This window comes from Triturus cristatus, chromosome 7 (genome assembly GCF_964204655.1).
Source record: "Triturus cristatus chromosome 7, aTriCri1.1, whole genome shotgun sequence".
In the NCBI taxonomy this organism is placed as follows: domain Eukaryota; kingdom Metazoa; phylum Chordata; class Amphibia; order Caudata; family Salamandridae; genus Triturus; species Triturus cristatus.
In genome coordinates this window covers 432,215,525-432,228,381 of record NC_140590.1, presented here as the reverse complement: position 1 = coordinate 432,228,381, position 12,857 = coordinate 432,215,525, and the positions used below count along the sequence as shown (strand labels likewise).

The 12,857-nt window shown below is 38.4% G+C and overlaps 1 protein-coding gene across 1 annotated transcript in view; it reads left to right on the top strand.

Moving 5' to 3' along the window:
• The window catches only part of LOC146809877 (myosin-1B-like), a 55,731-nt gene extending 46,187 nt beyond the window's left edge, over nucleotides 1-9,544 (top strand). The window contains exons 32-41 of the mRNA XM_085616733.1: nucleotides 1,621-1,786; nucleotides 2,928-3,052; nucleotides 3,173-3,481; nucleotides 3,572-3,775; nucleotides 5,290-5,415; nucleotides 5,597-5,767; nucleotides 6,837-6,941; nucleotides 7,041-7,136; nucleotides 7,934-8,065; nucleotides 9,405-9,544. Of these exons, the coding sequence (XP_085472859.1) occupies nucleotides 1,621-1,786; nucleotides 2,928-3,052; nucleotides 3,173-3,481; nucleotides 3,572-3,775; nucleotides 5,290-5,415; nucleotides 5,597-5,767; nucleotides 6,837-6,941; nucleotides 7,041-7,136; nucleotides 7,934-8,065; nucleotides 9,405-9,419 (1,449 nt within the window). The 3' untranslated portion in view covers nucleotides 9,420-9,544. The remainder of the gene's footprint in view (nucleotides 1-1,620; nucleotides 1,787-2,927; nucleotides 3,053-3,172; nucleotides 3,482-3,571; nucleotides 3,776-5,289; nucleotides 5,416-5,596; nucleotides 5,768-6,836; nucleotides 6,942-7,040; nucleotides 7,137-7,933; nucleotides 8,066-9,404) is intronic.
• Nucleotides 9,545-12,857: the final 3,313 nt, after the last annotated feature.

Genomic DNA, 12,857 nt, shown 5'->3' with positions numbered 1-12,857 from the left:
GGAAGTTTATTCCCAAGAAGGAATAAAAGCACAAATTCACTATTATGTCAAGTAACGAAGTAGAGCAAGGAAAGTTGCTGTGCTGTGTTTCATAAAAGGAACAGGACAGAAAAGCATCATATCTACAAAGATATAGTGCTACTGCTTTCGTCTTGTGTGCTGGCACACTAGAAGCACACACAACTTTCCACTATAGTGTGTGTGTATAATGTCCAGCATATGTTTGTATGCAAGTACGTGGGACTTCTATAGTGCAGACCTAGACAAAAGGCAGCAAGGCATTGTACAGGATCACAGACAGAAATACAATCACTTAACTATAAGAGAGGTGGCTGGTTAGTGGATTGTTAATGCATTGTGATATAGTGTTCTTGAAACAGATGCATCCTCAATGATTCTAAGTGCATTGATGGAAAATGCCTTCTGTCTTGATTTTTCTTTTTCACACTTCTTAGCCTGCAGTCTGATGGTGTTCTGGCTGCTAGTAAGCTGAGAACCACCGGGGAGGGTTAGCTTGTCTGCAAGATATGTGGCAATGCTGGTCATGATGGCTTTTTAAATGATACAGCTGGATTTGACGATGGTGTGGTCTGGCAAGTGGAACCAATGGAGTTCCATCATGATGGGGCGATGTGAACATATTTTTTCTGGCACTGAATGAGACATGCTATAGCATGGAGGAGGTCCTTAAGTGGGGCCAATGTGGAGTTGTGGAATTGGAAGTTGCCAACATCCTGATGTGAGAGCACAAGGTCTTCAATGGAAGCTTTGAAGTCACTTTCCTGAATAAACATTTTAGAAGAGAGGTGGTGCCAGGCTGTCCTTGTGTTTTTTGCAATATGGCCCTTGAAGGTGTGGTTGGTTTCCAGGGCGAATCCAAGTGCAATGGCATTCAGTGAAATTTGGGATTCAAAGCTGTCAAGGTTTATGCCATTGAATGAGGCTTTTACGGTTTCTGGTTTGTTGCTCTTGGAAAATTCAACTCCAATACAAAACAATATGCTTAGACTAATACAACTTTTCCAACTTTGTATGGGTGTTGTACAGTGCAACACACATGCAAAGCTTAAGAAGTTTTGAGAAATAACATTTCTCTAACTTTGCACCTTTATCGATTAGGCATAATGTTTTGCATAAAGGTCTTTTTAACATTGTTAGTAGAATGGGCTTGCATCAAACAAACTGTGGATGATAGCATGAGAATGCCCTTGCATCACACATGGGATACCCCCTTGATGCAAAGTAAAGCAAAGCAGCACAAAGCCCTACTTTATGTTATCTTTAGGTACCTCTCCAGCACAAAACATGTTTTGTGCTAGAAAGCAAATAACAAATCAACATTTTACAATTAATGGTTTGCTTAATTTTTGGGAACTTTGCACCAGCACAATGTTGATAAATATTGCCCAAAATGTCAAAAAGACAGGCGAAGGTGAGACATGATTTTCACAATTTAGTGCTGACTTTTATTGCTTATATTAAGAATGATTCTGTTTACTGCATGATTCTGTAGCTAACAACGCAAATATGACATAGCTTGAATTTTACATTGTACAGAGGTCTCTTCTAGATCAAAGAGATACATCATTGATGTAGTTTGTGTCCTGCCTACCTATATAGGTGCTGGTAGAGTGGAAACAGAAACATGATGAAGCACAGGCTGAGCTTGAAGCAGCTCTGAAGGAGTCAAGATCACTGAGTACTGAAATCTTCAAAATAAAAAATGCATACGAGGAATCATTGGACCATCTTGAGACTCTGAAGAGAGAAAACAAAAACCTCCAACGTAAGTACTGACTGCATTCCAAATTTGCATTCCAAACTCCAGCGCTTGATATGTCTTTTGATTTCGACCCACTGTGTCCATTGATACCATTTGTGATTTAGTTTGGAAGATGCAATTTTCCAATTTTGGAAATTAGGTATTGTGTTTTAAGAACAACTTCAGATTAATGGTGTTGTGCCATAACATCAGAACCATAATTTTGCCAGATAGAATTATTGTCTCCTAAATAAACATCTACACCCAATGGGACACAATTTTTGTCAACGTTATGTGTGAAATGATATTCCTGTCAGACAATATTTCCCTAATCATACTCTGCCCTACAACCTAGAATATTGTCAAAATACAAATTAATCATGGTTCTTTGGAAACTACCAATGTGTGTCCCTCTCATGGAATCTGAGTCCATCTCATTGATGTGTCCCTAGTTCTCATTCCGCAGTCAGTTACACTTTCCTCTAAGATCCATCTCTAATCTCTGTTTCTGTCTCTAAACCTTGACAAGTGCCATGTCCCTCTCCAAACCCAGTGGATCTATTATCACTCTACCCCTGGACCCGCCGTTTCAACCCTTCCACTCATCCTACCTATATCCAAGGGAGCTGGTTACTAGATTTACAGTTATCATCCAATCATTTTCTCACCCAAAATGTATCTTGTGAAATGAAGGTGCGAAGAAGGAGCTGTTAGGGATATCATCCATACGTTCAAGTGGTAAAATATTGCGATAAACAATGTATTTGTTTTCAAAGTAAAGGCCTTTATTCTAGCTACAATTAGGTCAATCTCTTAGAAATCAAAATTTTCCACTTAATGCATTATTATTTACAATTTTCAGTATTTTCACATAGAACAAAATGTATGTTCTTGCTTACGTATCTCACATCCACGGAGGAAAGATATTGCATCCTTTCTTGTAATCTCACTATGTAAATAAACTTTCTGCCTCACCAAAGAACCGTGTGTTAGAAGCAAGGGTGTAGGAAAAAGAACCTTAATTTAGCTTTTCATTTTTTGCCCCTTGTGGTTGGTGTACTGTGAAGTTGCAAATTGATCCTTACATCATGTCTTCATTCAAAAAAGAAAAATAACTATTAATATTGTGTGCGTTTTACTCAAATTACAAGTTTATTCCTTTCAGAGGAGATTTCTGACTTAACGGAACAAATTGCTGAAGGTGGAAAGAGTATTCATGAATTGGAAAAATCCAAGAAACAACTTGAACAGGAGAAAGGTGAACTTCATTCTGCACTGGAAGAAGCAGAGGTATGTATTGTCATAACAGAGCATTATAATCTATTTATGGAAAATTAGGTAAATATGAATGAATACTGTTTCGAATTTGAAATATGATATCAATTAAGTAATGCATTTACACACCTGCAGGCATCACTGGAACATGAAGAAGCAAAGATCCTCCGTGTTCAGATGGAACTGAACCAGGTGAAATCTGATATCGATAGAAAGATTGCTGAGAAGGATGAAGAGATCGATCAAATCAAGAGGAGTAGTCAGAGGGCAATGGAATCCTTGCAAAGCACCCTAGACTCTGAGATCAGGAGTAGAAATGATGCCCTCAGGCTAAAGAAGAAGATGGAAGGCGATCTGAATGAGATGGAAATTCAGTTGGGACATGCGAACCGCCAGGCAGCTGAAGCTCAGAAACAACTGAGGAATGTTCAAGGACAGCTTAAGGTACTGCTTTCTTATAGAGATGCTAGCTATTAATAATTACTTCCAAGAATGTTAGTTCACATATGTTTACCTCCTTTTGTTCACACACAGGATGCCCAAATTCACCTGGATGATTCTCTTCGAAGCAATGAAGATTTGAAAGAACAAGTGGCCATGGTAGAGCGCAGAAGTAACCTGATGGCTGCAGAAATTGAGGAGATGAGAGCTGCTCTGGAACAGACTGAGCGTGGCCGCAAAGTAGCTGAACAGGAACTTCTCGATGTTACAGAGCGTGTGCAGCTCTTACACACTCAGGTATGCCATGTCAGAAGTGTTTCACAGATTTTCATTCACTTCTCTCCACATCTTTTTTCATCCAAAACCCACAATTTCAGCATACTCTTTCAGGAATTTTGTGCTTTCCCTCACATTGGTAGGTAGCATACAAGTTACCACTTCTTAAATACCGAACTTTACCGATTCGGTATTTAAGAAGTGGTAACTCGTATGTAGGTAATCATTCGGTAAATATTACCGAATCGGAGAAATTAGGTAATTACCGAAATCGATATTTACCGATTCGGTAATGAGGCATACCTTCCCATTGATTCCTATGGGCCTGGAGGCCCATAGGAATCAATGGGAAGGTATGCCTCATTACCGAATCGGTAAATACCGATTCGGTAATGGGGGGGAGCACATTCAAGGGTGGCAGGGTGTCACATTGACACCCTGTTGCACCCCTGATTCCTGCATGTGTGCACATGTGGCGCACATACATGCCCTAAGGGCATGTATGTCTGCCACATGGCACTGTTAGTCCAGCAAAATATTGCTTTTTGCAATGAATTCGGTATTTAGCACCAACATATATTTGGTGCTAAATACCGAATTATTTTCCCTACACATCACTCATTTGAGTGTCACCTACATCTCATTTCAGGATTCGGTATTTACCGAATCGGTAAAATTACCGATTCGGTAATTTTACCGATTCGGTAAATTAACGAATCCTGAAATGTTCCCCCTACATAGCACAAGCCTAAATACCGGTCGGTAACGGGATATTTACCGAAAATCGTCCGTTACCGACCGGTATTAGGTTACCTACATATGGCCCTTAGTCCCTTAGATTCCAACATGTACTAGCACTAACTCCATGATGGTCAGACATCTTCTGCTTGATTAGTTGTCATGTTATGAAACTAAAATTATTGTTCTTGTCTGATCTTTTTTTATTGATATCTCCCTATTGCGGGGATTATTGGAGTATGCTGTAAATCCACTTCAAGCAATTGTAAATGGTTTTCTGCTCTCTATTGCTAATTCTCACGTAGATTTATCGAGCACAATAAGGGATATGCTCAATTATTTGCCCAACTCTGCTTCCCTTAAGGTCCTAACTTGCGGTTTTAGTTTCGGTTCCTAAACCCAGTTCCAAATCGCTTGGTGTACTTATACATCATGCTACGGATCTTTAACCCTTAAATATCCTAAGTTCTTAAATTCATTATATTACCAGTTTTTATATGTGCATCTCCCAACTCCTATTATCTACACTCTGCTAAAAAGTCATTGACTTTCATGAGCTGTGTTGAGTCATTCTACTGGTTTTGGTTCACTATATTTCTTTTGATATGCAAAATTGTGTTATCGATATTGTGGTGATTGTCTAAATTGCTGGGCTGTATGATGGGGAAAGCATGTCGATAAAATTAACTCATTTTAATTTTTTTTTAAACTAAAGTAAAACATATATGCTTTCAAAATGTTTAAAAACATCAGTGTGAAAATGAAATCATTAAATATGTTTCAAATATTATCAATAGAACACTAGCCTTATTAACACAAAGAAGAAAATGGAGACTGATAATGCTCAACTTCAGAGTGAAGTAGAAGAAGCAATCCAGGAGGCAAGAAATGCAGAAGAAAAAGCTAAAAAGGCAATCACAGATGTAAGTTGTGCCTGTTCTCCTAAATTGTTGTTTATAGGGAACACAAACTGAATCTTTGTATAAGTTAATAATTTTATGATATTCATTGACCAAATCCTATCATCAATTTTAAAATCAATGACAATTACGATGTTTACTGAGGCTTTATTGAGGTTCATTATTTATTACTGTACCTAACTAGGCTGCAATGATGGCAGAGGAGCTCAAGAAGGAACAAGACACAAGCTCCCATCTAGAGAGAATGAAGAAGAACTTGGATCAGACCGTAAAAGACCTTCAACACCGACTGGATGAGGCTGAGCAACTGGCTCTAAAAGGTGGCAAAAAGCAGCTTCAGAAACTGGAAGCCAGGGTATGCATTGAAGTAGAAAATATTGGTGAATAAATGATGAGTCATTTTAACCATCTGCTACACATGCCAAGTGGAAGCCCACTAATTTACAGTGGGTACTGAGAGCAATAATAGTGCTCCAATTCATTCTGTCTTGCACTACTTTTATAAAATACAGACTCCATTCCGACCCAAGTGATGTTCAGTCATTATTTCCCCATACCATGCCATCTCAGATCAGAAATGTGGGCATTTGTATTGCAGTGTTGTAAGTGGTTAACTATGGTTTACACCTTGATAGCATTTCCATTACCACTAAGGAAGTAACAGAGACTACATTAAGATGTTTGCACTTTGCACATTAGGACAATCTGGGTGCTTTAGATGCACGTCTGTGTCAGGCGGTAATAATTGCAATCATGGAGCAACTAAGGCACACAAGGAACATTAAATAACTGAGGATATAAACCCAGTGATAGTATTAGACTTAGATCTTCCAGGATCTACACCGACTCTTACATAATATTCCAAGTATACAACTTGTTTAGTATAAAATGCAGCTTCACTTGGAGCACACCAAGGCATACATATATGTAACAGCTCAAAGATGAAAAGGTCTTTAGGAAATTTAGAGGTTCATGGTGTTAAGTTTTAATTTGCTACAACTGTATTCTGTGAACCTCATATTTTACTATATTGGATTCCCTCTATCCTACATCTTAAGAAGACAACTGCACTGCTATCACGATGGAGGACATATTTCTAATAAATCATCTATAATAGCCATTCAAATGTTGCTTACAATCCTAAAATCATTTGCACTGTGAAGGAATTTCATAAGTAGTAGGTCTTATTATCGATAACTCACTTCACATTCATATAAGACATCAATAATCTGCGTTCCACATAGGTCATCAATATATTCTTCTCTGCCAAATTCAAGTCACATCCTTCCTTTTGGGAGCCATGCCAGTAACCTAGCTACTTCCCAATTGCAGTGCATCCTCTGTGTTTGGTGCAATAGGTTTTATAGCATTGTATACATTAATACAATGAATTGATTTTTCATAACAAGAGTATTGTGTTACAGGTGCGGGAACTAGAGAATGAGCTAGAAGCAGAGCAGAAGCGTGGAGCAGAATCTATTAAGGGAGTGCGCAAGTATGAACGGCGACTCAAGGAGGTTACCTATCAGGTAAAACATAAAACCCTTGGTCGGGGGCAATTCTTCAGACTATTAACAGATCACATAAGCGAGTTTGTTCTTGATGAATACTAACTCTTTTATTCATAGTCTGAAGAGGACAAGAAGAATGTCTTACGGCTCCAGGACTTGGTGGACAAGTTGCAGCTGAAGGTGAAAGCTTACAAGAGACAAGCAGAGGAAGCGGTAAGTCATCTTTTCAGAACAGCATTACAAACTAAAGTATCGATGTCAAACTGCAAAAATAGTTTTTCCCCCAAGTTAACTGGCCATCAAGATCCACCCACTGCAATCCAGCACAAGAAATTGCTTCAGCACAACTTTAAATTGATTGTGGAAATTAGCGTAACTAAGGCACGAAAAACAGTCTGTCAAGTTATAAATAAAGAAATGCTTTGATACGGATATAATGTGCAGCAGTAATTTATCAGTCATTTCATTGGGAAATGTTACAACTGGGCAATCTTGTTCTTCAGAAAGGACCAGCGACATTGAAACTACTGCCAATTTTTGGAACCCCAAAAACCTTTGTAGCCTTTTGAAATAATAAAAAACAAAAAGTGTATGAATTTGAGACTGTCTTTCAGTGTGAGGAATTCTGGCCCTACTTAATTGTCAATTACAGATTTTATAATATGCATCAAACAGGTGAATACTGTACCACTTTGAAATCCTTGCTGTTTGCTTTTGATTTTGACATCAATTTCTTTTTGCTTTAATATCCTAACCAATGAAGTTCACCCATCCATCTTGCATCACACTAATGTTACTTTTTCACATAGATAATAGAAATTGATTGAACTTTTAAAAGTATCAACTGAGTACTTAATTTTCATTCTATCACGCATTTTAATTAATGTCAAATATTAGGGACTTGGCTTTCCTTGAACTTATTTTAAACTTTAGAATACATATTTGCCTAAAGTTTCTGAAACTCCAGTCCTAGATTGCGCTAATGGGATGAGATATTCTAATTGTTTCAGGAAGAACAAGCCAACACCCACCTCTCCAGATTCAGAAAGACTCAGCATGAACTGGAGGAGGCTGCTGAGCGTGCTGACATTGCGGAGTCCCAGGTCAACAAGCTCAGAGTCAAGAGCCGCGACATGGGCAAGGTAAAAGTGGTTTTGTTTAACCTTCTATATAGTATCAAGAGTAATAAAGTTGTGCTAATCGAGGTTCATGGCCTTTTAAGCATGTTGGAGTTGGTTGGGATGGGATTATTTGCATACAAATATTGTGTACCTTTCAGAATATCTAACAATGTACAGGTGACAAAAGGCTCTAGATTGTTTTGTCCAGAGCACATACAATGCAAGCATGTTCAAATTGTCTTAGTTTATTAATGCAGCTGATCTTGTATCTTTGGTGGAAATTAAATGAATTCTCTGGCGTTTAATCTCACTATTTAAAAGGTCATCTGAACAACTTAACTAGATAGTAGCCTCTCAATGCAATGGTAGGTTAGAAGCATTTTACCACAGAAATTTTGAATTACATTCATTACGTTACATCTAATACTCCTGTTCATTGAGGACGTATGCTCTTTAAATATTAATTATGTTCAAATGACCTGAGGGCTACAGTTCTATAGCAAGACATTGCACTCTCGAAAATGGAGCAAAATGTCATTTAAATTTCATAGTTTAACATTGTATCACTGAAGAATGAAATTTGAGCCCGGTCCTGGGCAGAGTTCGCGGAGATCCGCTGCGCGGAACTCTGTGAAGTGACAAAAAACTCTGCGGAGTTCCGCAAGTGGCGGAGTGTGGTGCGAACTACCATTTGCGCTGATCTTCCTGCCACTCAGGTAGAAATTCTATCCGAGCAGCAGCTGGCGCTCGTCAACTTACCGTTGGTGACCATGAGCGGGGAAAAAACTTTACTGCACTACACGGAGCAGAGTTTTCTGCACCCCCGCGAGCTCCACGGAGCGTGGAGTACAGAAAACCCCACGAACAGAGCGGAGTTCACCGCCCAGGCCTAATTGAGCCCCCTTATGAAAATATAGCTAACACAAATAAAATCGGCTAGCCAATAAACATATATTATTAACTCTGAGTGTACGATATGCTCCTTTATCAGGTACTTTTTCCAATCTTTGTACAACCCTTTTACAAACACTGAAGAGAAACCTCCTTTACTTGGTACACTTTTCATGACAGCCATATATTATTAGTAGAGCAGTAAATGGGTTAAGATAAATCATTATGCTAATGTTTTACTGAATGTCTTGTAGTCCTCGACCTATTAATTCTTATAACTGATGAGATGTCAATTTGGACAAATGGGACGGCCAGCCTTCCTTAGGAACGTGCAGCCCAATATATGCATCATATGTCCAAATCATTGTACACATTTTTAGTAATTGCCAACATGTTGATTATTTGCAAAAATGTCGCGTTTTGTAAAATTGGCGAACATTAAAACACACCCTTGTTCTTTTTTTTACAGAAGGCTGAAGAATAAGGAGGTGTGACAGTCCAAAGTAGAGGATGATCATATAATATGACTAACTTTGCGATTGGCTATATACTGTACATAATGTACTATACACAGAGGTCTAGATGAAAATAAATTTTATGTGAACACAATATTTTTTGTTGAATATTTTGTCACTTCTACATTGTACTGATGAATTAAATCTTTAATGTATACATAAATTAATTTTACATCTCTTACAACAGAATGCTTTTTTTGCAATGTGTTGCAAATTAGAACTCTAATCAGTGTGGTGAGGTTGCCGGTAGAATGATCACTAGTACACAGACTGTTTATACAGCCAACAGAGCCATTTAAAAGCACATCAAAGACTGAATATATTCCAAATGTCATGAAAAGGCAGAACCAATTTCAGATTAAGAATAGTATCTAAATACTCAGGGTGCCTTTTTTTCTCCTTTATCTTTGGTCTGGATTTCTATGGGTTGCATGTGGAGACCACAATATTGTAAGATCAATGCAGTTTTGTATCCCAAAATTCTACATCTTGGTTGGACAAAATGTATATAAGAATGCAAGTCCCTTCACCATTTGTGTATATGTCTTACTGTAAAGACTAATTTCAATGTCTCCAAGGAATCTTGATTCATCAGCAAGTGTCAAGAAACTTAACAATGGGCATGGCGTTTTGAAAATGACTCGGTTGTCAAATTGGCACTCTAGAATTTCCACCACAACATCAGCCAGCTTACTATGTTTATACTCTTGCCCACTAATCAAATAGATGCTGAAAGACTGGTAGATGCCTGCAAGATGTCGTGCAGGAAAGGGTACCTTTGGGGTACGAAATAATGTGTACAGAGTACAAGCAATCTTTTTAGTGGAAGCACAATTTGCCCCAATCAAAGCTGAACCAACATGTAGGTGGAACCTAAGCTCCTCTCAGTAGGATTCTGAAAGCTCTTTTTTTGTTGATCACATAAGGTAAGGCTACAGTTGCACTGTCTAGCTAGACCTAAAATTCCATGTAGAATAGTGTAGCCCAGGACTCTCAAACACAAAACGGTATTCTAAAGTCTATAGTTAATTACTGCCTTCCTCCCATCTGTGCAGCAGCCAGAGAAAAGCAAACACAGTAAATAATCTAGTTACGTAAGGCACTTTAATTGCATTATATTGCCATGTGTGTACCCCTGAAAATTCAAGCTGAGGCAGCTCGATAAATAAACACAATGATCAAAGGTGAATGGAGGGCACAAGCTTTTTGTGGGAGCACACAACATCTGTCCAATTAAAACATGTACTCCTGGTTACCAAAATGCGAGTGGAGTCAAAGCCCTTTTCCTGGTAGTGCTTCATAAATCCATTTTTTAGATTGATCACTAAGTCTGACAACAGCTGCACTGTCAACCCAGACCTAAAAACTGTTTTCAAGTGGTATGTAGATAGGTATGTATACTTACTGAGTGTCATCATCGTCTGCCATTTTAGACCAAAGTAGTCTGCTAACTAAAGGCAACTTAGAAAGAAACCTTACGTTTTCATTCAGCTCAATACTCTATCCTCATTCTGTAATTTCCAAGAAATCTTTAACTACGCCCTTATTGCCAAGAACACATTGCCATATTTTTAAATGCTGCTCATACTCAACTCACACAAATGCATCTAAAGATCAATCGTATCCAGCTTTTGGTCACAATAATCATAGTTAATGTTTTCTTGGTCATTTTTGTAGTAATGTCTTCTTGGTTATGGATTCAAGATTACATTTTTTTTTAAATGGATTCAAGATTACATAATGCTGTTATAGCACCCTTTCTTCTTCCATATGATGGCAAGACTATTTGAAATTGCATTAAGTATACACAAGAAATGCAACACAAGAATAATTACAAGATTTATCATTTACATTTTGGAAGTTATTCTGCCCATCAGTCTACATCAAGAGGTCACATCAAAAATATTACACACTTTATCTATAATAAAATACAATTTCTCCACAACAATTTGTCTATCCTAGTTTTAACTGCATAAAGAAGAGCGATACAGTGGCTTCGAACTTAAAGGATAGGGCACTCACAATCCTAGTGTAACTTTGAAGAAACTGCTGGAAGAAAATTGCACCAGTGACAATGGTACAGTAAACTACTGGAAACATTTGGTCAAAGCAGATAGATCACCATCAAATAACTGGGATAGGCAATTCAAACAGTAACTGTGTCCACTATGTATATAGCATGGTGGGATCATGTGAGCTTATCATGAGGCTCCTTTGATTCTAGGCCTGCTCAATGCTCTTGTACTTCAGGTTCCTCAGGTGCATGTTTGAGGAGCAGACTGGAAGATGCTCCTAGCAGCTTTTATTCAAATCTCACTTTGGACCAGGCCAGAAACCTTGCTCTCCCAGGGCTTGAAATCAGGTCCTGGATTATGAGGCAAGACCAACTCTTCCAATGTTCTTCGGATGGCCATACAGAGATTAATTTAGCACCACAAGTACTGGAGAGTTGTTCCTATTCTTATGGCTGAGCAGCTTTCAAAGTGTCATTGGATTTGGAATGGGTCTTTAAAAAGAGAAATAGCATGTCAGGAGTAAGTTATGCTAATTCATCCCACTTTAACTATTTCGGATCGGATTTAGCATTTGGCAAACGGGTACTCAGTCACAAATTTGATGGATATCTCGTGCAATTATATATAATGCACTTGTAATAGGGTGGACGGAATATCTGTAAAGTTTGTGACTTTGTGTCCATCCACTAAACTCTAAATGTCTTTTGTGTACTCTTTTGGAGTGCCTTAAGGCCCTAACTTGGCTGGTTAGCTAAGAAACTCTCTTGTACCCTGCAACTCTACCAAACACTAGCACATAAGCTACATCTACTTCAAGTCTTTCCTAAACCTTCTAATCACACTTCCCCAGGATGTCTCAAACAGCAAAGGTAAGAATGGATGCCTTCATAAAATAAGCTAGGTATAAATAGATCTAATCACTATCAAATTGATGCCAGCATAGAGAGCAACACTTCTCGGAATCTCCAGGATATTGTGGGTTTCTTCTTTGAAGTTCTGAGCTGGAAGGTGTCATAGGGAGGGTCGGCCTACATTCACAAGTGTAAATACCTCATTAAATTACTTATATGGACTCAAGCATTAGGTTTGCCATGTGTTATAAATTGGGTCTCTATTTGGTAGAGGTATGCGCCCTGGCCAAGTAGGGACCACAATCCTAGTCAGGATAAGTTAGATACACACCCTAAATTAACCTGTACTCACCCTCTGGTAGCTTGGCACAGAGCAGCCAAGCTTGACTTAAGTGAGTGTTATAGTGTATCCATACAGAAGTTCAAATGGGTGAAAGCCATCTCATGTCTGTAGCACCTCTCTGCAAGCAAAGAGAAGGGATGGCAAGAAGACATACCACTTGTGCTTCAAAGCCTCTGGTAGCCCTTTGATCATGCCATT